Source organism: Puma concolor, chromosome E3 (assembly GCF_028749965.1).
Source record: "Puma concolor isolate L17-30 chromosome E3, mPumCon1.1.hap2, whole genome shotgun sequence".
Classification (NCBI taxonomy): Eukaryota; Metazoa; Chordata; class Mammalia; order Carnivora; family Felidae; genus Puma; species Puma concolor.
This window is the reverse complement of record NC_141682.1, coordinates 32,196,651-32,218,202: the sequence shown is the minus strand read 5'-3', so window position 1 is coordinate 32,218,202 and position 21,552 is coordinate 32,196,651. Positions and strand designations below refer to the sequence as shown.

The window sequence follows — 21,552 nt, the reverse complement described above, 5'->3', positions numbered from 1 at the left end:
GGTGCCGGAGTGTGCAGAGGACAGACACGCGTGCCGCTGAGATCCCCACAGAGCCGTCCGTCTCCCTGCAGCAAGTTCGGGGACAGGGCCCTCCTGAGTGGGGAGGGGGAGGGCTGCTGAGGGCACTCGCTTGGTAGTCAGGGGCCACAGCTGTGTCCCTCAGCCCCCTGGCCAATCCTCCAGTTCCCTTCTAATGATGGTCAGCAGCTTGGGCTTGAACAGAGTGCCTGGCTGAGAGTGGCCGAAGCCACCTGGACCTTTACCATGCCCTTGAATAAGCAGCCCCGGGGATAGGTGGGTCCAAAGTTGCTTAACTCAGCGCTTGATGATGTCAACACGGGCTCTGGGAACTGCTTCTCTGCAAAAATTTTTTAAACTTTGCCCCCTGGAAGCGCAACCTCATGATGCCGTAAAGCAGGCTGACTCTCTCAGAACATGTCTCACTTTGAACCAGGAGGGAAAATCTTTCCCTAGAGCTCCGGCAGACTTCCCCTTACATCTCATTGGCCAGAACCGGGTCACGCGCCCTTGCCGAGACCAATCGCCAGTGTGATCTAGAAGGCTCTACAAGGTCTTGGGTGCCGCCGCCCTGACCAGCCTCGCCAGATGCCCCTCTCCCCACAGCGGCTCTTTTCAGTGCCTTGAATGACGTGGCCCCCTCTTGATCTCCCCTGTTAATTCCAATGCACCCTGCCTGTCTTGCTTCAGTTTTTAAAGGAAGTTACTAACCTTCTCTGCCTCAGTTTCCTTCTCAGCAAAAGGCATTCGTATCAGTTGCTTCTACATTCTGTGGGGACTGCTCGGGCGGGCGGTTCTTTGGTCCCCCTTGGGGTGTCATGCAGCTGTTGCCAGATGGTGGCTATGGCAGTTGTGCCCAAGATGGCTTCACTTATATGGCTGGTACCTTGGAGGGGCCTGGAAGGCCGGATCTCGTGGCCTCTTCATACCCCTTGGACTTCTTTACCATGGCGGCTGGATCCCCAAAGCACAAAAGTGAAAGATGCCAGGTCTTCTGAAGGCTTGGGTCCAGAGCTAGCACGCTGTCATGCCTATTCACTTCCATATTCACTTGATTAAAATGGGTCACAGGACCAGCCCAAATTCAAGGGGAAGGGGTGCATGCAGGGTCTGAACACTGAGAAGCACAGGTCCCTGGGAGCTAACTTTGAAGACTAGCTTACGTACCATTGTTTAACGGGCTACCTAAAGAGAATCGGTAGCTTCCAGAACTGATAAAAAATAATCCCTCAAGTTCACGGGCATCAGAAGATATGCTTTGCCAAATGAACAAGTCTGCTAAAGCCATGCTTCTTCTTCTTTTTTTTTTTTAATTTTTTTTTAACGTTTATTTATTTTTGAGACAGAGAGAGACAGAGCATGAACAGGGGAGGGTCAGAGAGAGGGAGACACAGAATCTGAAACAGGCTCCAGGCTCTGAGCTGTCAGCACAGAGCCCGATACGGGGCTCGAACTCACGGACCGCGAGATCATGACCTGAGCCGAAGTCGGCTGCCCAACCAACTGAGCCACCCAGGTGCCCCGAGCCACGCTTCTTCTAACCCTAGACAAGGTTCTGTTCCCCCAAAGTCCGTATGGCATAGGAAGACAGCTAAAATAATAACCTAACCTTTTCTTTACAAGGGCCCAACATCTAAAATCCTTACTCAAAGAACTGATTTCTCTCTCTCTCTCTCTCTCTCTTTTTTTGGGGGGTGGGAGATGCAAGGGGGATCTTGAGACACAGCACTGACATTGAAAGGGCACTGGGACAAAAGTCAGGAATTGTACATTATAATCCCAACTGGGCAACTAAATAGCTAAAGCTTGGGGAAATCTCTTCCTCTGTCTGGGCACAAGCCATTCCTCTAGGAGGCACGGCCACATGGCAGTAAATAATATTGTCACTAACTGAGACAGTTATCTCAAACTTTTTTTCAGTCCTTCTGCTTATACCAAGGTACGGTATGTCTTTAACCTCTAACACATGGGGAGTAATCAGAATAAGTAAGATTAGCTGCTGTAACAACTCCAGGATCTTATTGTCTTACACCTGGATGGCAAACAGACCCATGAACAGATGCTCCACATCACTCATCAGCAGGGACACGCAAATCAACACTACCATGAAATATCACCTCACACCTGTCAGAGTGGCTAAAATCAACTACACAAGAAACAATAGGTGTTGGTGAGGATGTGAAGAAAGGGGAACCTTCTAGCACTGTTGGTAGGAATGCAAACTGGTGTAGCCACTGTGGAAAACAGAATGGAGACTCTTTGAAAAGTTAAAAATAGAACTACCTTACGATCCAATAATTGCACTGCTATATCGTATCTACTCCCCAAAATACAAATACACTAATTCAAAGGGATACATAAACCCCTATGTTTATAGCAGCAATATTTACAATAGCCAAGTTATGGAAGCAGCCCCAGTGTCCATCGGTTGATGAATGGATAAAGAAGATGTGATATAGGTATACAGACATATAGATCATATATATATGTGTATATATAGCCACACAATGGAATATTACTCAGTCATAAAAAAATAATGAATGCTTGCCATTTGCAACAACATGGATGGAGCTAGAGGGTATTATGCTAAGTGAAACAGAGAAAGACAAATACCACGTGATTTTACTCATATGTGGAATTTAAGAAACAAAACAGGAGTGCCTGGGTGTCTCAACTGGTTAAGCACCCAACTCTTGATTTCAACTCAGGTCGTGATCTCACAGTCATGAGATCGTGCCCTGAGATTCTCTCCCTCTCTCTCCCTCTGTCCCTCCCCCACTTGCACACTCTCTCTCTAAAAATGAAAACAAATTTAAAAAAAAGAAAGAAAAATGAGCAAAGGAGAGACAGAGAGAAAGAGAGAGAGAGAGAGAGTGAGAGACCAAGAAATAGACTCTTAACTACGGAGAACACACTGATGGGTTACCATTGAGGAGGTGGACGGGGGGGGGGGAATGGGTGAATAGATGATGGGGGTTAAGGAATGCACCTGTCGTGATGAGCACCAGGATATATATGGAATTATTGAAAGCACTATATTGTGCTCCTGAGACTAATATAACCCTGTGTTAACTATACTGGAATTAAAATTAATACTTAATAAAAAAAAAAAAAAGAAGAAGAAGAGAAAAAAGTCTAATGGTCTTAACTCAATAAAGGCTTAATTCTTGCTCATGTTTTGCTCCACTCAGTGACTCACGCATCCCACCTCCATCCACCTACGGGCTCCACCAAACACCAGGCATGGGAATCTTACTTAAACCTCTGCATCCAACTGGTAGGCAGAGGAAGAAAGGTAGCTTGAGGGGAGGATTACTAGAGAATTTCTGAGCTGCCCCTGGAAATGGCCTGTGTTGCTTCCTCCCATATTCTACGGGTGCAGGCTGCCATGGGACTTCACCCATGACTAAGAGGCCTGGGGGGGTAAGGCCTAACACAGAACCAAAGAGAGAGATCCTTGATATACCAGTGAAATGTTAGCCAGCCACTGCCATACTTGCTAGTCTTTAGGGCCAGAACATTCTGGAAGCAACAGTATCTCAGCAGGCATTGTTCGGCTTTCAGCGTGGCCATGTACACTGTTACCTTCTCTTTAGGGTAAACAATGCTTATTTTCCATTTCAGTTGCTAATGTGAAATTCCCGTATTAAATAATTACCTTTTTAAAAAGGGAGTCGATGGGGCGCCTGGGTGGCGCAGTCGGTTAAGCGTCCAACTTCAGCCAGGTCACGATCTCGCGGTCCGTGAGTTCGAGCCCCGCGTCGGGCTCTGGGCTGATGGCTCAGAGCCTGGAGCCTGTTTCCGATTCTGTGTCTCCCTCTCTCTCTGCCCCTCCCCCGTTCATGCTCTGTCTCTCTCTGTCCCAAAAATAAATAAAACGTTGAAAAAAAAAAATTTAAAAAAAAAAATAAAAAGGGAGTCGATGTGGCCAAAGTATACCAATGCCCGACATTGGGGAAACAGTGGTGGAGGGCAGCATTGTGCAGTGGAACTTTCTGCAATGATCCACATGTTCTGTTCTGTGCTGTCCAATATGGTGGCCACCAGCCACACGTGGCTCTTGAGCACCTGAAATGTGCCGGGTGCGACTAAGAACTGTATTTTTCATTTAATTTTACCACATAAGACAATGCAGATCCAGGGTCATAACTAAGATTGACAACGAATGCCTGGAACATGTCTGAAGGAGAATTCAGAGGGCAGTGGATTATTGACGTCTAGGATGGGTGTGAGAGAAAAGTGATGGTGAGTGTGCCATTTACTAGTCATCCCTATGCTTGATTTTCTTAGAGGGTCTTTCTAGCTCTAACATCCCAGTATTACAGATACTTCTCTAAACCTTCCACAGAATTTAGCACCTACTTAATGATCTAACCCAGGATATACTGGAAATATTTCTCTCTGGTCTCTCTGTTCCTATTTAAGACGTCTTACCATCTGCTCCTTTCCCAATAAGTGTAGAGACTATTGATTAGGGGGATTAACTTGCAAGTTTTTACCCATATCTATATGCATTTGCCCTGGAACTCATGATTTCAGGCCTGTGAGATGTGAGTCACCTTCTCTTGTTCTCAAGAAAGACATCGAAAAGCCACCTCTTTAGAGGCAAGGGGTCATTACCAACGGAAAAGGGAAGGACCCCTTCTGCTTAATGTACAGCTAAAAGGAGGAGGCTGGAAATAACCTTTCACCATGTGACGGCAGAGGTGGGGCAGGCTGTCAACAGGCTCTCGTGGTCTTGGAGAGGAACCCACAGTTTCTGCTGTAGAGAAAGGAGGCAGGAGCAGAAGCCGAGTGTCGGAAAGACTGGCAGCTTTTCCACAGCCCTCCCCAGTGTCCCTGTCGCGCCTGGAGGGATGGGTCATGGGGCTGACCCTGGCTGGCATTTCAGACAGCTTCATAATTACGCTATCTGTTCAACTTACCGTAACCTTCTGATCGGGTCTGAACGCGTGCGTGTTTCAGATGTGTCCTTCATCTTAGCCTGATCTCCTGATCATCATTTTCTTTTCAGTTCCTCTCTGGCCTCCTTTATCACTTGGACCACAACCCTGGGTTGTAGGGGTCAACTCAGTTTCTCTTTCCTTCCACTTATTCCTATTACTGAATTACCCCGAACGAGCCCCATCACCTCCTGACCTCAGTTTCCCGTTTGTGAAATAACATATTTTGATGGGATCATAAGAATCGGTGACAGACTACTCTTGACGTGGCTCACCTTGTTTTTGTCACCTGCTGTCGTCACTGCCTCTGTCCAAGTCTTCATCCTCTGTCAAAGTTAGGACCATGGTCCTAACACACTGAACGGGCATCCCCCCAGGCCCCTGGGCTCCCCTCCAATCCGTTCTCCAACCTGAGCTGGAGTGAATCTTTTCAACACGTAACCTGGGTGGGGATTAGGTCACAAGAGTAGAGCCTTCATGGGGTTAGTGCCCTTATAAAGAGATAAGAAAGAAAGCTTGCTTTGTTTTTCTCTTCTCTGCCACGAGAGACCATGAGCAGATGGCGAACTGCAAACCAGGAAGGAGAATCTCACCAGACACCAGATCTGACAGCACCTTGACCTCGGACTTCCAGGCCTCCAGAAATGTAAGAAATAAACCGTTTGTTATTGAAGCCCCGTAGCCGATGGTAATCTGTTACGGCAGGTCAAGTGAAGCAAGTGAGGCAGCTGGTTCTCCTCCCATTTAGCCAGTTTCCAGTGCTGTTGACGGCAGGAGAGCAGAGAGGGGAGAAAGCTGGACTTTGGGGTTTAAATACTCGCTCTGACATGTGCCATCTGTAGACTCTAGGCCAATTATCACCTACAGCCTCAGTTTCTGCCCCTGTGAACTGAGTGTAAAACCAGGGAAGGAGTTCATAGCATTCTAGGGAGAATGGAATAGAAGGTGTATGTAAAGCTCGGGGAACAGAGCCTGCTGCTCTACAGATGTCTATGCAGCTGTTAAATTTCTTAAGGACAGTGCAAGTGGGGGAAGTGCAGAGAGAGAAAGAGACAAATACATACCCATCATCTAGATGCTACCTTTTCTGTAGAATTTTCTGTATTTGCTTTATCACCTCTGTCCACCCATCCATCCCTTTATCCACCCCTTAACCCATCTAATTTTTGTTACATTTCAAAGTAAATTTAGGGCGTCCATACCTCATATATTTGATCCCTAAATACTTCTGCATGCATATCATTAACTAGAGTCCAATGTCTGCCTGCAGCCTCTTTTGATGCATAATCTATGTACAGCAAAAGGCAGATCGTGAGTGTACCTTCACTGAGTTCTGACCAATGTATACACCTGTGTGACCAACACCCCTATCAAGACATGGAACAGTATTATCCTCAGAAAATCCTCCCTTGCCCCATCTCCGTCAATTCCTGGCCCCACCCTCAGAAGCAACTATTGTTCTCATAGTCTCCATTCTAGATTGGTTTTGCCTGTCCTACAATTTCATATATATGGACTAATACGGTGTTTGTACAGTACCCTCCTTTGTGCAAGTCTTCTTCATTCCACATATTGTTTTCAGGATTCACATCAACAATTTTTTACCACGGCATATAAGGGTCAACTTGGGCTGCCATCCATAATACCGTGGACTGAGCGACTTAAACAAGTTTAGTTCCTTATAGTTCTGGGGGCTAGAAGTCTGAGATCGGCATGCCAGCGTGGTTGGTTTCCTGGCAAGGACTCTCTTACTGGTTCCCAGATGACTGTTCTCATTGTAGCCCCATCAGCCACCAAAGGCCCCGCCTCCTACTGCCATAACATTGGGCATTGGAGCTTCAGCATATGAATTTTGGGGAGATACAAACATTCAGTTATGGACAAGGTTAAGGTTTTTCCTTTCCATATTTAGACATCGCTTTTTTTTAAGTTTATATATGTATTTTGAGGGGGGGGGGAGGGGCAGGAGAGAGGGAGATCTTGAGAGAGAATCCCAAGCAGGCTCCTCGCTGACAGAGCAGGGCCCGATGTGGGGCTTGAACTCACGAACGGTGAGCTCATGACCTGAGCCGAAATCAAGAGTCGGACACTTAACTGACTGAGCCGTCCAGGCAGACATCTCTTGAAACTCAACTGGCCAGGCTAATCCAGCCAGATCTCCTCAGATGAAAGCTATCAACAGAGAGGAATATTGTGCTATTAGATAGCTTATCATGAATTCAAAAGCTGTAAATGGCATAGATTTTGAAAAACATAAGAGTGCCTATTGTATTTGGCAGAATAAAGGCCACCCAAGTGGCAATCTCATGGCACAATAAAGGTACCTGGGGATTTTCATCTGTTTTGATGCTCAAGTAGGGCAGGGAGGCCCTGTGGCAACTGTTGCATGACATGAGGGTTTTGACCAGACATACAAGCCAGTGGACTTTACTTAACAAACAAGCAGGGAAGGGATTCCATCTCAGTTTTCCACTGCTATTTCCCTGGACCCGGAAGGGGGCCTGGAGTAGGTGCTCAGTAAATATCTGTAGAATTAGTTGAGGACCACAAATGTGCATCTATGAAACACAGGTTCATCCTTCCCAATAGGTTGGTCCTGACATTCTGATGACTGTCCTATGAGTCTGTGCTGCTCCTGATCAGTCAGGACGGATTACTCCCCCGCCATGCCTATAATCCCCTTCCCCCAGCCTCCAGCTCTGGCTTATGGGAATAAGTTGCAGAGGTAGGATGGAGAAGACAAAGTGAGTCAGGCCAACAAGTGGATGGTATTTTGGTCAGGTCTCTTTTAGTTTGTAAACAACAGAACACTGAAGCAAAGAAGGAAAGCTGTTGAATTGTTTCATTGAGCAGTCAGGCATTGACTCGCTTCTGGCACGGCTGGACCCATGAGCTCGTTTTGGTTTCTGGGGTCTGCTTTCTTGTTCCCTCTACCTTTCCCCCATCTCTCTGCCCTAGTTTCCTTCATGATGCATCATTCCCGGCAGGTTCTGCCACAGGTGGAGCCCCCAGCAGAAAGAGAGCCTCTCCTCCCAGTAATTCCAGCAAGAGTCCTGGGACTGCATCTGCTTGATCTGACCTGGGGCCTGTGGCCTTGTCTGCCACCCTGGTACCAGAACCGTGGCACTCTGATTGTCACAGGTATTCCTGCTTCCTCTGTGGGCAAAGGCCAGGAATGGGACCAGTGCAACCAAACAACATAGACTAAAGCGGGGGAGGGGAGGCCTCGCAAAGTAAAATCAGAAGGGGCAATGGCTGCTGCACAGACAACAACAGATGTTAGTGGCATGGGGGTGGTTCACATGGCCACTAAGTCATCCTGGTTGAAGGTTAGACTTGATGGGGGGAGAGGAAGACTGTTAATAAGGTCCCAAAGCCTTCCACAAAAGAGGGATGCGTTGCCAGAAGACTGGTAGATGATGTCAATGACCAGGAGCCACGAAGTGTATCCCCAGGGCAGAGCATGTGGCTGAGAATTAGTGGAATGAGCACAAGTGAGCAAAAAGTGGTGTGGGCGCCGGGGTTGGGGATACGAAGCGGGTAACTGGCAGCACACCAGTGTCACCTGTGTGAGGTGTGGCGGGGATGCGGAGGGGAGGGGACAGCTTGCACTCAGAGGGAGCTGTAGGCAAATTGGTCAGCCAAGTAGGAGGGGATGAGGGTGTCCCGAGCCCGGAGAAGGGGCTGCAGAGGCAGGCGGATTTGTTCCAGAGAAACAAGAGCTCCAGGGGCTTCGACGGAAAATTTTGACAGAGGGAGAGGGTATTGTGAGAACTTGGAACGAGCCTCCGTGGCCCTCTGATGGCGCGTGGCTTCTCTCTCTCAGATTTCCTGGAACTGAATCATGTGAAGCAGGAAGACAGCATTGTTGCCAGACTGACATTTTCAGGCCATAATTAATTTTGTTAAACGTCTTTACTTCTCCAAAGCTCAATGGAGTCCTGCCACCGGGGAGATCAAATTATTCCCCTACCCTTTTTCCTTGTGAAACAAAAGCATATTGTGAAATTTACCAGAATCAATTAATATTTGTATCTGCTCTAATCCTTTAGGTATTGAACCGTTTTCCTTTCTGCTGGGTTTGATTTCATGACAATAGATGGTACCCAGGGGCATGATGATTGCACTGACAGTTTAATCTGAATTTCTGATGCTTGGCAGAGTTCATCCCAATGCAGATGATTAGCTTCGGAGCCCATGAAGAACCCAACTGAAGCCAAGAATGGCAAGGTGTCCTGAGTTCCTAATTTCTAGTTCCCCAGGATCTAGTGTTATCACCTTCAGAAAAGCCCATCATGCACCGAAAGGGCGTTTCAATTATCAGCCCTGTTGGGAAGATGTTGCCGAACTGTCTTCACAACATCAGAAAGCTTGTTTTCTTGAATGATAATTAGAGCGTCTCCATGGGAGGGCTAGTTCATAAAGACGCTCTCTGTGAAAATGCTCCATCCACACAAACAAGCCAGACGGGGTACGGCGACCAGGAGAGCAGAGGCCGCCACTAATTAGACATGACATCAGCATTTATACTCCACTGGCCAATTATGTCAGGAGAAGTAAATAAAGCACATGAAACTTTCTTTTCATCTGTGCCAGGAGCTACAGTCTCCTTAGGTGAGTACGGTTGGCCCAGACACCCCCCCTGCTGGAGATCTCATAGGGAGTGTGTGACTTTATTGCCAGAATTCCTTGGAGAGGGGGAAAAAAAAAGTACTTGATTGGATAATTAAATAGATAAACTGCGTTCCATTTGTCAAGGAGAGGAAATTTTAGGATGGAAAGAATTAGTGTTCCAGTCTGTGACTCCAGAGGGACCTCCATGTTGGATGGAGGACAGGCCGGGGTCCTGTTTGGTAACAGGGTCCAGCCTGTGCAGCTAAGGGGGGTACCTGTGTTGTTCCCCCCCTTCCACCACACAGGGTTGGGGGCTGCCCCAGGGCGAGACCCCCTCAGGCCACTTTGAGGCTTGATACAGTGTATGAGTCCTGGACTCTAAGCGCACGGCTTGGGTACGAATTGACCCTGCCACTCTTGAGCTGTGTTATCCTGGGCAAGTTCCTTAATGTCTCTGTGCTTCAGTTTCTTCATCTGTAAAATGGGGGTAATAAAAGCACTTACCTTGGTGGGGTTGTCGTCAGCATTCGGTGAGTTCGTGCACGGCCAGCCGTGTAGCTAACGTAGCTGACGTCCCCGAGCCTCTGAGACCCCTCCCTGGTGACCAGAGGGCAGTTTCTTGTTTCCTTTGGAGGATGAATTAGAAAAGCACCAACTGCTGCTTTGCTGTTCATCACAACTGCCTTTTCCGCAGTCCCGTTGTTTCCCGTTTTTGCCACCTGTTGTGTTTATTGGCAACCATGTCATCTTAGAAATTCCGGAATATAATTCCATGTTTGAGGAGCCAGTCTGGGAGGCAAAACACATGAGGGCACTTGCGATGCACTGCTGGGCTCTGCGCTGGGGTAGGGGTGGGAAACCAGGCGTGTGGTGTTTGATGATGGTCAGCATGTTATTATGACACGTCACGTGCTTACTCTACACCTAACAGTACGCTAATGTATTCAGCAATCAGCTCATTTAAACCTTATGGAGAAAGGTACTATATTGCACCCATTTTATAGAGAAAGAAACTGAGTCCCCCAAACAGGACATGACCCGCTCAAGGCCTCCGGGTTACTGGACAACGTTTCCTCCCTGGCCTGGAAGGGGCAAGACATTTTAGAAGCAGAGAGGCAACGGGCAGGAGGCCATGGCAACGATTCGGTGACCCGAATGGCAGCTGTGGCTGTGGGGGTGACACTTACTGATCGCTCACTGCGTTGTGGCCTTAGGCTAATGACTCAACCCACACTGTTTCACTCCATCCTCATCCAGGTACATTATTATCCTCCTTTCACAGATAAGAGTGTGGACAAGGTTTGCAGAAGTTAAAAATACCCCAAGTCAGACCACCATTGGAGGCCCAGAAGGGATTTCGGGCCAGGGTCTGCCTTTGAAGCCCCTGCTGTCACCGACTGCACCAAGGATCCAGGGGCCACTGAGGCATCAGCAGCTGTGAGAGGTGGAACACGGCACCTGGATAGAGGGAAGAGGTAGATGCTGGGTTTCTGATGCCAGGCAGACGAGTGAGTGGGGGACGTTGCCACTTGCCAAGGTGAGGAAGAGTAGATGCGGAAGTGTTTTTTAGAAGGATGAACTCGATTTTGGAAACGGCCGAGTTGTCTTGGGGACAATGTTTCACTGTCTACTTGGCCTTTACAGTATATAATACAGAGGCTTAGACGTTCATCTCATCTTAAAAATGGTTTCTGTAGGGATTGCCATCACACAAGCAGTCATTAAGGCTATTGGTACTGACTGTTTCCTAAGGACAGAAGGGAGCAGAGACGGCTGTCTGGGACGTAAGAAAATCAATATTTAAATTGCCTCACTGAAGCCGAAGGCTGCTTTCTGTTCACCGGTGCTTGGCTCAGGCTGTGTGTTTGGGATGAATGAATACTTGCCGAGAAGGTATGTCAACAGATATTTATAAGGAGTGCCAGGTCCTGGGCCAGGGGACAGGAACACAGTGGCCAACAAGACACTGTTCCTGTCCTCAGGATCTTGTGCTCTCGTCCAACAAACCCTGGAGATCAAGAGAGTACAGGACTACGTGACAAGTACAGTACGATTTCATTTAAATGGCTTTTCAAAATCTGTGACAGCTAAAATATGTGCTTAGGGACACAATGTTCCAGTTTGGTAGTGTTAAAAAAAGCAAATCCAGAGAGCCTTTCAAAGATGTTATAAGAGATGAAATCATCTAATTTCTTCCTGAAAGCTTGAAAGAACACTTTCAAAGCCCGGGGAGAGACTTTTTCTACAGCCGGGGAGTAAGCCACACCTTGCGTTCACTCTTCCTCAACGTCTAAAATGCATCCCATATGGCCCACCTGGAGGCAGAGCTTCAGTGAAAGCCAGATGGTCACCAGTTCTACACAGATGGTGGCTTTTGCCTGACGAGACGAAGGTGAACTGTGCATCAGTCCAGAAAGCCTTACCTGTTTCACAGCGAAGCACAGACACGGAGCCCTTCTGAGAAAGGCATCAGCAGGAAGTGGGCTATACCTGCCAGCCGGCCAGTCACCCCATGGCTCCGCCCATGTTCTCAGCCTTATCACCCATTTTGGCCTCTTCATTCTTACTTCATGCAAGGCTGTGCTCTCAAGCCCATTTCTTTCCCCTTCCAATACCCTTGTCCTACTGGGTATTGTCCCTTTCCACATCCACTTTCAGCCTTGTTCTCACTCGAGGCTGCTCAACCTGCACTTTTCTCCACTTACTCTCAGTCTCCTCCCCTCCTGTGTTCCTGGGAAAGGCTGGTCTCTGCTGACACTTTTTCTTTCTCACTACTCACCACTTGAGCAGTTTGTACGCAGTGTGGCTTTCATGGGCACAGCCAGGTGCTCTTTCACAATTACCGGCGGGCCTCATCCCTTATCCTAGGGTCTCTTTTCTGTGACTGTGATGGCTGTTGGGTTGTATTCGTGGCATTTCTGTTTCTGGACAATGGGACTTACGATGCAGAATCCGTTGAGGGCCTCTGGGTGAAAACTTCCTCTTGGAGAGAAAAAGTGACTCTGGAGGTAGAGACCCACCCCACCAGCCCTTTCTGTCTTGGAATTAATGATGCTTGGAGTTGGGCGGCCATGTTGTCAGTAGGAATCACGGAGCCATCGACACAGAGCTGACACGCTTCGCTGCTCAGACATCCCAGAGCCACCATCGGACTCAGGACTGATGTTGTGGGAGAAAAACAACCCCCTTACTTATCAAGCCCTTTCTGATCTGATATTGTTACCATCGGCTGGAAGCGTCCCAACCGATGGAGTGTGCGGATACTGAGGTATAGGGAGGTTAGCGAGTCTTGCGAGAGAAACCATGTGAGCATGGTTCACAATCTGAGAGCCTGGGTTCAAACCTGGGTCTGTCTTCAGAGGCACAGGAGCTCTGGAAACAGGTACCTCACATGACAAAATGCCTCCTTGGCTGCAAATGACGCTCCTTCTGAAAACACTGCCTTCCCCTAACCTGGATAAATCTCTCTTCTTTTTAAATTATTTTAAAACAATTTTATTGAGATACATTTTACTAAGCTACACACATTTATTTCTTTTTTAAGTTTATTTATTTATGTTAAGAGAGAGACAGAGAGCGTGAGCAGGAGGGGGGCAGAGAGAGAGGGAGAGAGAAAATCCCAAGCAGGCCCCGCACCGTCAGCACAGAGCCCGACACAGCGTTCAAAATCAGGAACCGTGAGATCATGACCTGAGCCTAAGATGGATGCTTAATCCACTGAGCCACTCAGGAGCCCAAAAAATTACTTTTTAAAGAGAAGTATCAGAACACAATAATGAAAGGTAACTTGTGATTGTTCGTGTTCAATCCACTTTATTTACATAGGCTTTGTTTTTGTTTTTTAATCTACATGGGTCCTTTAGGATTTATCTAAAGGAAATATCCTCAGGGCACCTGGGTGGCTCAGTCGATTAAGCATCTGACTTTGGCTCAGGTCATGATCTCAGGGTTCATGAGTTCGAGCCCTGTGTCAGGCTCTGTGCTGACAGCTCATAGCCTGGAGCCTGCTTCATTTGGATTCTGTGTCTCCCTCTGTCTCTGCCCCTCCCCCACTTGTGCTCTGTCTCTGTCTCTGTCTCTCTCTCAAAAATAAATAAACATTTAAAAAAAATTTTAAAGGAATCACCCAAACTGTATATATGTGTATATGTGTACGTGGTCACTAATGGTAAAGAAATAATGGAAATAAAAATCCATGGAAGGAAAAAGAGAATTTAGTCAGTAAAACCTTTCCTAGAAAGATGTTAGAAGTCATTATTATTCCAAGAAAAGAATCATATATATATCCCTAAGAGCTCTCCAATGACAGAAGACAGTATTTTATGAAGTTATAAAAAAAAATCAATATTACCTGTCAAGTACTATCTCTTGCATGTGTAACCCAAACTACTAAGGTTATGTGCAAGCTTTTAATAGAACTTGCCTTGATGATTTATTCCAAAATCTTCCTTTTCCCCCCAGCTCAATACAATGTCGCTACTTAATTTCACGACTGCGCAAAGCTGTTTTAGGCACTACTTGGGGAATAAGTATTAAGAGTTCAAGTAAATGCAAATGATGTTTTTGCTACCTTTCCTCAACAGATTTCGATTATTAAACTGTATTATGTGTAATTATTATTATGTGTATTATTATTAAACTGTATTATGTGTAATACAGTTTCCACAGTTATATGTAACTTGGTGTCTTTTGTACTACATAAGGGAAATGGTCCTAGCGTTATTATTCAGGCTTAAAACTAGGGTTTGCCCTGTAACTCTCTATCAGGGCCTGACAACCAGGTAATGCTGAAAATCACAAGACGGTATGAAACGTTCTGTTTGCTCGCTTCCATAAGGTTTACTATAGACCTTTCCCCCCTGTTCTCCAACCTGAGGGCAAACAGGACGGAGTTCTAGACATCCACTTACTTATTGTAAAAAGGTGAACACAGTTAGGTATCTCCCCAACCCATCCGCAAGCCTGCTGGAGTCTTGAGAACCCCATTTTAGGTCTCCTTAAATAACCTTCTCCTTTTAGCAGCCCTTATTTCTACCGCCAAAGAAAACGACGCATTGGAAGGGGAGCGTTGGGTGGCATTGCTTGCCTTGGGAGAGCCATGGCTTTCCTACTCCTGGGGGCAGGAACCACGAGCAAGCAGTGAGCGTCATCCCACGGAGTACTTTACTGTTGTGGGCAGAGCTGTGTCCTGTGGCCTCCCAGACAGGAGTTTTCCAGTATCCTCGGGGAAAATTCTCTGCCTGGGACAACCTGGACAGGCTTTGCCACCCTGGATCTGGTACGGTCAGAGAAGGGGTGTCCGGGCTTTACAAACCCTGGGATCAAGCCCCATGGCTTCCTGCTAACACCGGGTCATTGTCCAGCAAAGGTGGTCAGAGGTGCTAAATGTTGTCGTGTTGCCACAGGCTGAGCTGCTGCAAACCTCTCACTGTGAGAAATGTTTTCTAAGAGAGATGATAGTGTTAATGAGGAGCACAGGCTAGGCCGTCAGACTGCCTGCATCTCAACCCTTCCTTCCCCACGGGTGAGCTGTATGACTGTGGCCAAGTGAGCCCCACCTCTCTCAGTTAAAGCACTGAAAATGTACTTAGCACATAATAAACATTCAAAATCATAGCACTTAGGATCATGGAGTATTTTATTGTTTTCCAGAGTATAAGGCACTTATTTTGTAATGTGTTTGTTTCTTTTAAAGAAAAAGCAATCATAAGTGAGTACATTGGTAATTATCTATTATCAGAATGATACACACTCATCTACAAAATCATTTCCTAACTTCTTCTGAACCAACTACCATTAGGGAATATTGGTGGTTACTTAAAAAACGGTTAGAATTTCATAGGATTCCCTATTCTTAGCATATCTTTGCGGTATCTTGAATCAGTTTTTTTACATATTAGGTTTCTGGGGAAGGAGACTCAGATGTTTCATTTCCATTGAGTTTAATTTAATCCATATCCTCCCCCAAATAAAATGAAACAAAAAGTTACACCTTTTACTGAACTGCTGTTCCTGACCTCCTCAATCCACACCTGTTGTAAAGAAAAATGGAACACAAATCAAGACTGCAGCAAAGCCCTAAAATAAGGGCATTCTAATTTTGAAAAATTCTAATTTTCTTGTGCCACACAGCGAAGAGCTATGGTGCATCACGGATCTGTAGTGTAATTAACTTCTCATCTTTTTTCCTTATGAATTTACATATCCAATTATCTTCCTATTTAATGTCTCACGGTTTTGCCACATTGACTAAAACTCTGTAACACGAAAGTCTTGTGGTTTAATGGACTTTGCAGCCCATCTGTATGCGTATGCCAGCACACTACTGCACGGCGTTGTGAAATATTCCCGGCAGGACAGACAGCCCAGGCTCCCCGTCCGCCAGGGCGACGGACGAGATCGCGCCATGGTCAGTGGCGGTGGCAAAGCAGCAGCAAAGGAGATCACGTAAAAATGACACTGATTTCAAACTGCCCGTGCTCCTTCGTCAAGGGATACAGTGCATTTCCTCAAAGCCAGGGCTGATTTAGATGACGTGGCCAAAAGCTCCATTCCTGCCCCACCAGAGTCTCTGCTTTGCTCCCTTGAAGAACTCCACAGCAACTCCCACTTGTTCTGTCCAAGCGGACACAGCGAAGAGTCTCATAAGCGGAGGGCCACTCCCATTCCACAAGGATGCCAATCTGCAGGGTCGCCACGCTGTCAGACGTGAATGTGAACGAAGCCAGGGTGTGGGGCTTCAGTTCTAGTCTCTGTGATGAGGTTTCTACAGATGGCCCGTTCATGTGCCAAGCAGGATTTTCTTGTCACCCAGAAGGCAAGTTCAACTTTGACTTGTACTGACCACGTTGTCAACAATGCCGGGAGTCTCAAAATTTAGTAGCAGATGTGGTCTACCCAGCTCCTTGTAAAAGCAAGCCTGCGTAGCTCTAATGGGTTACAGTCATGTGCTTTGTTAGGAAGGAAAGGAGATGACCCGTGTTTTGCCTAGCACTTTGGGAGTCATGACCACAATTTAGTACGATCGGATGCGGTCTGATCACAGAATTTTCAAAGACCACACTTGGCTATCAAGGTGGGATGCAGGTCGACAGGTAGACATTTATCACATGCTAATTCACAAGCACTAATTCACAAGCAGAGTTGAGGGACACAGCACTCGGAGAATTTATTCAAGCATCCAAGCAGAGAGACGCTAGAATCATTTATTCTTTTATTTTCCAGTTCCCCCAACTCCTCTCTTTTTTAAAGGGAGGGAAGCTCTACTTTGAATACAATTTAGGATAGGAGGAGAGGACCCAGCTCTCTGATTTATGCAAAAGGACAAAAATCCACACATCGGCTTGGAGAACTTTTACATTTCAACAAGGGATGGTGTGTACCTGCTGCTTCTGGTAAAGTAAAAAACCAGGGGAAGTGAAACACGAGATCGCCAGCCACCATCACTTTTCCTTCATCAGGCCCATGAGGTCGTCTTCTATCCCCTTCTCACTCAGCTCATCCAAGCTGTAGTAGCGGTGAACGATTTTCTCGGCAGTGACCACGACGACTCGGAGCCCGTGGGTGTCCTGGCCCAGCTGGCATCCGATGGCAGATGATACCACCATGTCCAGGTTCTGGTAGGTGCCCCCGGCATTCCTGTGGTAGTGGCCTGAGAACACAGCTGTGACACCTGCGGGGGGAGGGAACAAGACATTAGGGGGCCAAGGATTTCCATGTAGGGAACTTGGGGGACTCCCCTGTTTTCTTCTAGGCACAACATGGTATGTTATTAAATTAAATGTGTAATATTGACTCAGTGCCTAAGAAATGAGAAGGCAGACTCGTGACATCCACAATCCTTTCAGAGAATAATTCATCGATGTAACATATTAACACGTTTGTTATAACCGGCACAAGAAAGTGCCAGGGAACAAAGGGAGAGGAGGAAGATAAAGTGAATGACTTCGGGAGAGATACAGGAAGCGGAAGGAAATATTCTGAGGCCTGTTATCGACAGCCACAGGAGACAAGTTAAATGTCTACAAAAAATCATGTTTATGGAGTTCTAATCAAGAGAGTAGAGCATGCTCAGCATTTAATGTACCTTCTCCTCCCCACACTCAAGAGCCATGGTGGGTAAGACAGAAAAAAAGAAAGACCAAAGGACAGACGTCGCCTCAGCACCGAAATCAAGAGCTCTGTGGATGAGAAACAAGACAGAAACGCAGAGTAATGAGCGGGGTTGCAGTATTGCTGGGAATGAAGCTCCTGTAGGGTAACAGAGACTGAAAGCAGTTTCTGTGAGATGAGCAAATAAAGCCTGGCCCCTGTTTGGAGGAGGGGTGGCCTGGGGAACCTCTGTCTATGGAAGGAGGATGCAGAAAACCATCGCTGTCTGGGGCCCGGGCAGTGGTGTGCAGGTGTCTTTAACAAGTACTCCAGAAAATAAGAGAACCGATCTGTAATGCTCACTCATTTCTGTGGGTGAATGCTCTCATCATGGCTGCTATCAAATCACCCGCATGATGTCAATGACCCAGACATGGGAAAACATGCGGTGAGCACATCACTCTATGGCACCTCTTGCCACACAGATACAAAAGCCGTGAGCAACCAGGCAGCATTGTAATAGCAACAGGTAGCCAGGTAATTAGAAAAGAGTCAGTTTTGAGTACTACTTTTGCTTTTCAATAGAATTTATTCACTGGTGAGTTCGGAGAATTTAATTTTTAGTAATTGTTGTTTGAAAATGAGCTCACAGAATTCCTTAAAATTTAATCACTGGTTTTCGTGAGCTGGATAGGAGGAGCTGTCTCGAGCACACCACTGGGCTGGGGCTTGTAGCGATCTACGGGTCTAGGAAGGAAGGACAGACATAGGCTCAAGTCTAGGAAATGAGACATGTTTTCTCAGTGTTACCGTGGGCAAGGGCCTTCCAGCTCTACTGTAAGACCTGGTTCCAAATGGGGCTCGAGTGGAGAAGCCCAAACCACCAGGCAGGAGGAAGCTATTCAAGAGACAAAGTGAAAGAAAAGCCAAAGAAAAAAAAAATTACGTCTTACTCAAATTGAATCTGGAAGAAAATCCCACCACCTGTGAAGAAATCTCATGCTAAGTAAGACAGTCTACAGACTCCTCAATCAGGAATATGAATTCACTCCAGATGAAATGAATGACCTAAAACTGCCTGACAAATACTTAAAATGAGTATGTTTAAGGCATCAAAAGGTCCTCGATAAAGGACTAATATCTATGAAAAACAACATGTTAGGAAAGAAAACAGGCATGAAAGAAATGAGAATAATTGGTAACAAAAGCTCAGAGATAAAAGACAAGCCATTAAAATATAAAACAAAGACAACTCTCAATAAATGGGATAAATTCTGGACGGGACACTGTTTAGAGAGGAAATCAGTGAATTAAAAGGCAGAATGCAGGCAGTGAACCAAAGACAACACAGAGACCCAGACACAAGCAATAAGAACACGCAGTTCAAAGAACCCACAGAATGGATTAAAAGGTATCAATGGATGCTTAAGAGGAGCTGGAACAGGAGAAAGGAAGAAATGATAGTAAGAGTAACTTACAAAGGAATGACAGACAGCAGACACCCTTAGCAATAACAGAATCAAAGAGTGATACCTTCCAATGCTGAGGGCAAGCAACTATGAACCTCAAATTTTATATCCAGCTAAACCATCATTCAGATTGAAGGGCAAAATAAATACATGCTGAGACATATAAAGAGTTTACCACTTCCAAACCTTCACTGAAAGAATTATTAGGAGATCTGTTTCGGCAAGGAAGGGATGAAATTAAAAAATAGTGATGAGCAAACACTAATAAATAGATTTTGGTAAATTTAATTAACTACTGATTTCCCTTGAAAAAACTATTTTTTAATGTGAAACTGAAACTAAAACTCAAGAATGTCAGGATGGGAAGTTCAATGGACAATTAAAGTGCATGAAAGTTATTGTCATGTTTGGAAGGAATGCGAAAATAATAAGTAACTTTGTATTTGCTAGGAAAAATGCGTAATTAACATGCTTCTTAAAAATGGGCACAAGCTGGGGCGCCTGGGTGGCGCAGTCGGTTAAGCGTCCGACTTCAACCAGGTCACGATCTCACGGTCCGTGAGTTCGAGCCCCGCGTCGGGCTCTGGGCTAATGGCTCAGAGCCTGGAGCCTGTTTCCGATTCTGTGTCTCCCTCTCTCTCTGCCCCTCACCCGTTCATGCTCTGTCTCTCTCTGTCCCAAAAATAAATAAACGTTAAAAAAAAAAAAAATTTAAAAAAAAAAATGGGCACAAGCAACCAAACTAAAAATAGACAAAGTGTACCTATCAAAACTTTAAGGTTTTGTGCTTCAAAGAACATTATCAACAACATGAAAAGATAACCCATGGGGCGCCTGGGTGGCGCAGTCGGTTAAGCGTCCGACTTCAGCCAGGTCACGATCTCGCGGTCCGTGAGTTCGAGCCCCGCGTCGGGCTCTGGGCTGACAGCTCAGAGCCTGGAGCCTGTTTCGGATTCTGTGTCTCCCTCTCTCTCTGCCCCTCCCCCGTTCATGCTCTGTCTCTCTCTGTCCCAAAAATAAATAAATGTTGAAAAAAAAAATTAAAAAAAAAAAAAAAGATAACCCATGGAATGAGAGAAAATATTTGCCAATCATATATCTGATAAAGATCTAATATCCAGAAAATATGAAGAGAAGAATATGAAAACTATGAAAAGATGTCCAATGTCACTGATCATTAGAGAAATGCAAATCAAAACCATAATGAGGCGCGCCTGGGTGGCTCAGTTGGTTAAGGGTCTGACTTTAGCTGAGGTCATGATTTCACAGTTTGTGAGATTGAGTCCTGCATCGAGCTCTGCATGGACAGTGCAGAGCCTGCTTGGGATTCTCTGTCAGCCCCTCTCTCTGCCCCTCCTCCACTCACATGTGTTCCTTCTGTCTCAAAAATAAATAAACTAAAAAAAAAAAAAAAAACCATAATGAGATACCCCTTCACATCTACTAGGATGGCTATAAACAAACATGGAAAATAACAAGTGTTCACAGGGATTTGGAGACATTAGATCCCTCATATAGTGCTAGTGGAAATGTAAAATGGTACAGCCATTCTAGAAAACACTTTGGCAGCTCCTTATAATGTTAAACATAGAGCTATCATGTGGACCAGCAATTCCACTCTTAGGTATGTACTCAAGAGAAATGAAAACACACAGCCATGTACAAACTTGTGTGTGAATGTTCACAACATTACTCACAGTAGCCTAAAAAGGAGCCTATATGTCCAATTAATCGATGAGTGGATAAACAAAATGTGGCACATCCATACAATGGAAGATTATTCAGCTGTAAAAAGGAATGAAGTGAAAGAAGATTCTTGTATGTCAGGGGCTGGGGGAAGAGGGAAAGACGAAGGGAGAGTGACCACTAACAGGCACAGCATTTCTTTGTGGAATGGTAAAAACTGTCTAAAAATGGTCTGGAATCAGACAGTGGTGATGGCTGCACTATTAAAACCAATGAATTTAGGAGTGCCTGGGTGTCTCAGTCGGTTAAGTGTCTGACTCTGACTCAGGTCATGATCTCACAGTTCATGAGTTGCAAGCCCCATGTCAGGCTCTGTACTGAAGCCCAGAGCCTGGAGCCTGCTTCAGATTCTGTGTCTCCCTTTCTCTGCACCCTCCCCATGCCCCTTCCCGCTGCCCTCGTTCATGCTCTCTCTCTTTCAAAAATAAATGAATATTAAAAAACCCACTGAATTTGTACTTTTTTTTTTTTTTAATTTTTTTTTTCAACGTTTATTTATTTTTGGGACAGAGAGAGACAGAGCATGAACGGGGGAGGGGCAGAGAGAGAGGGAGACACAGAATCGGAAACAGGCTCCAGGCTCTGAGCCATCAGCCCAGAGCCTGACGCGGGGCTCGAACTCACGCACCGCGAGATCGTGACCTGGCTGAAGTCGGACGCTTAACCGACTG

General features: G+C 46.1%; 1 protein-coding gene across 2 annotated transcripts in view; it reads right to left on the bottom strand.

Moving 5' to 3' along the window:
- Window positions 1-15,195: 15,195 nt before the first annotated feature.
- The window catches only part of CPPED1 (calcineurin like phosphoesterase domain containing 1), a 111,151-nt gene continuing 104,794 nt past the window's right edge, over window positions 15,196-21,552 (bottom strand). For both annotated transcript variants that reach the window (XM_025916888.2, XM_025916889.2), the window contains one exon: window positions 15,196-17,247. In XM_025916888.2, the coding sequence (XP_025772673.1) occupies window positions 17,018-17,247 (230 nt within the window). In that variant the 3' untranslated portion in view covers window positions 15,196-17,017. The remainder of the gene's footprint in view (window positions 17,248-21,552) is intronic.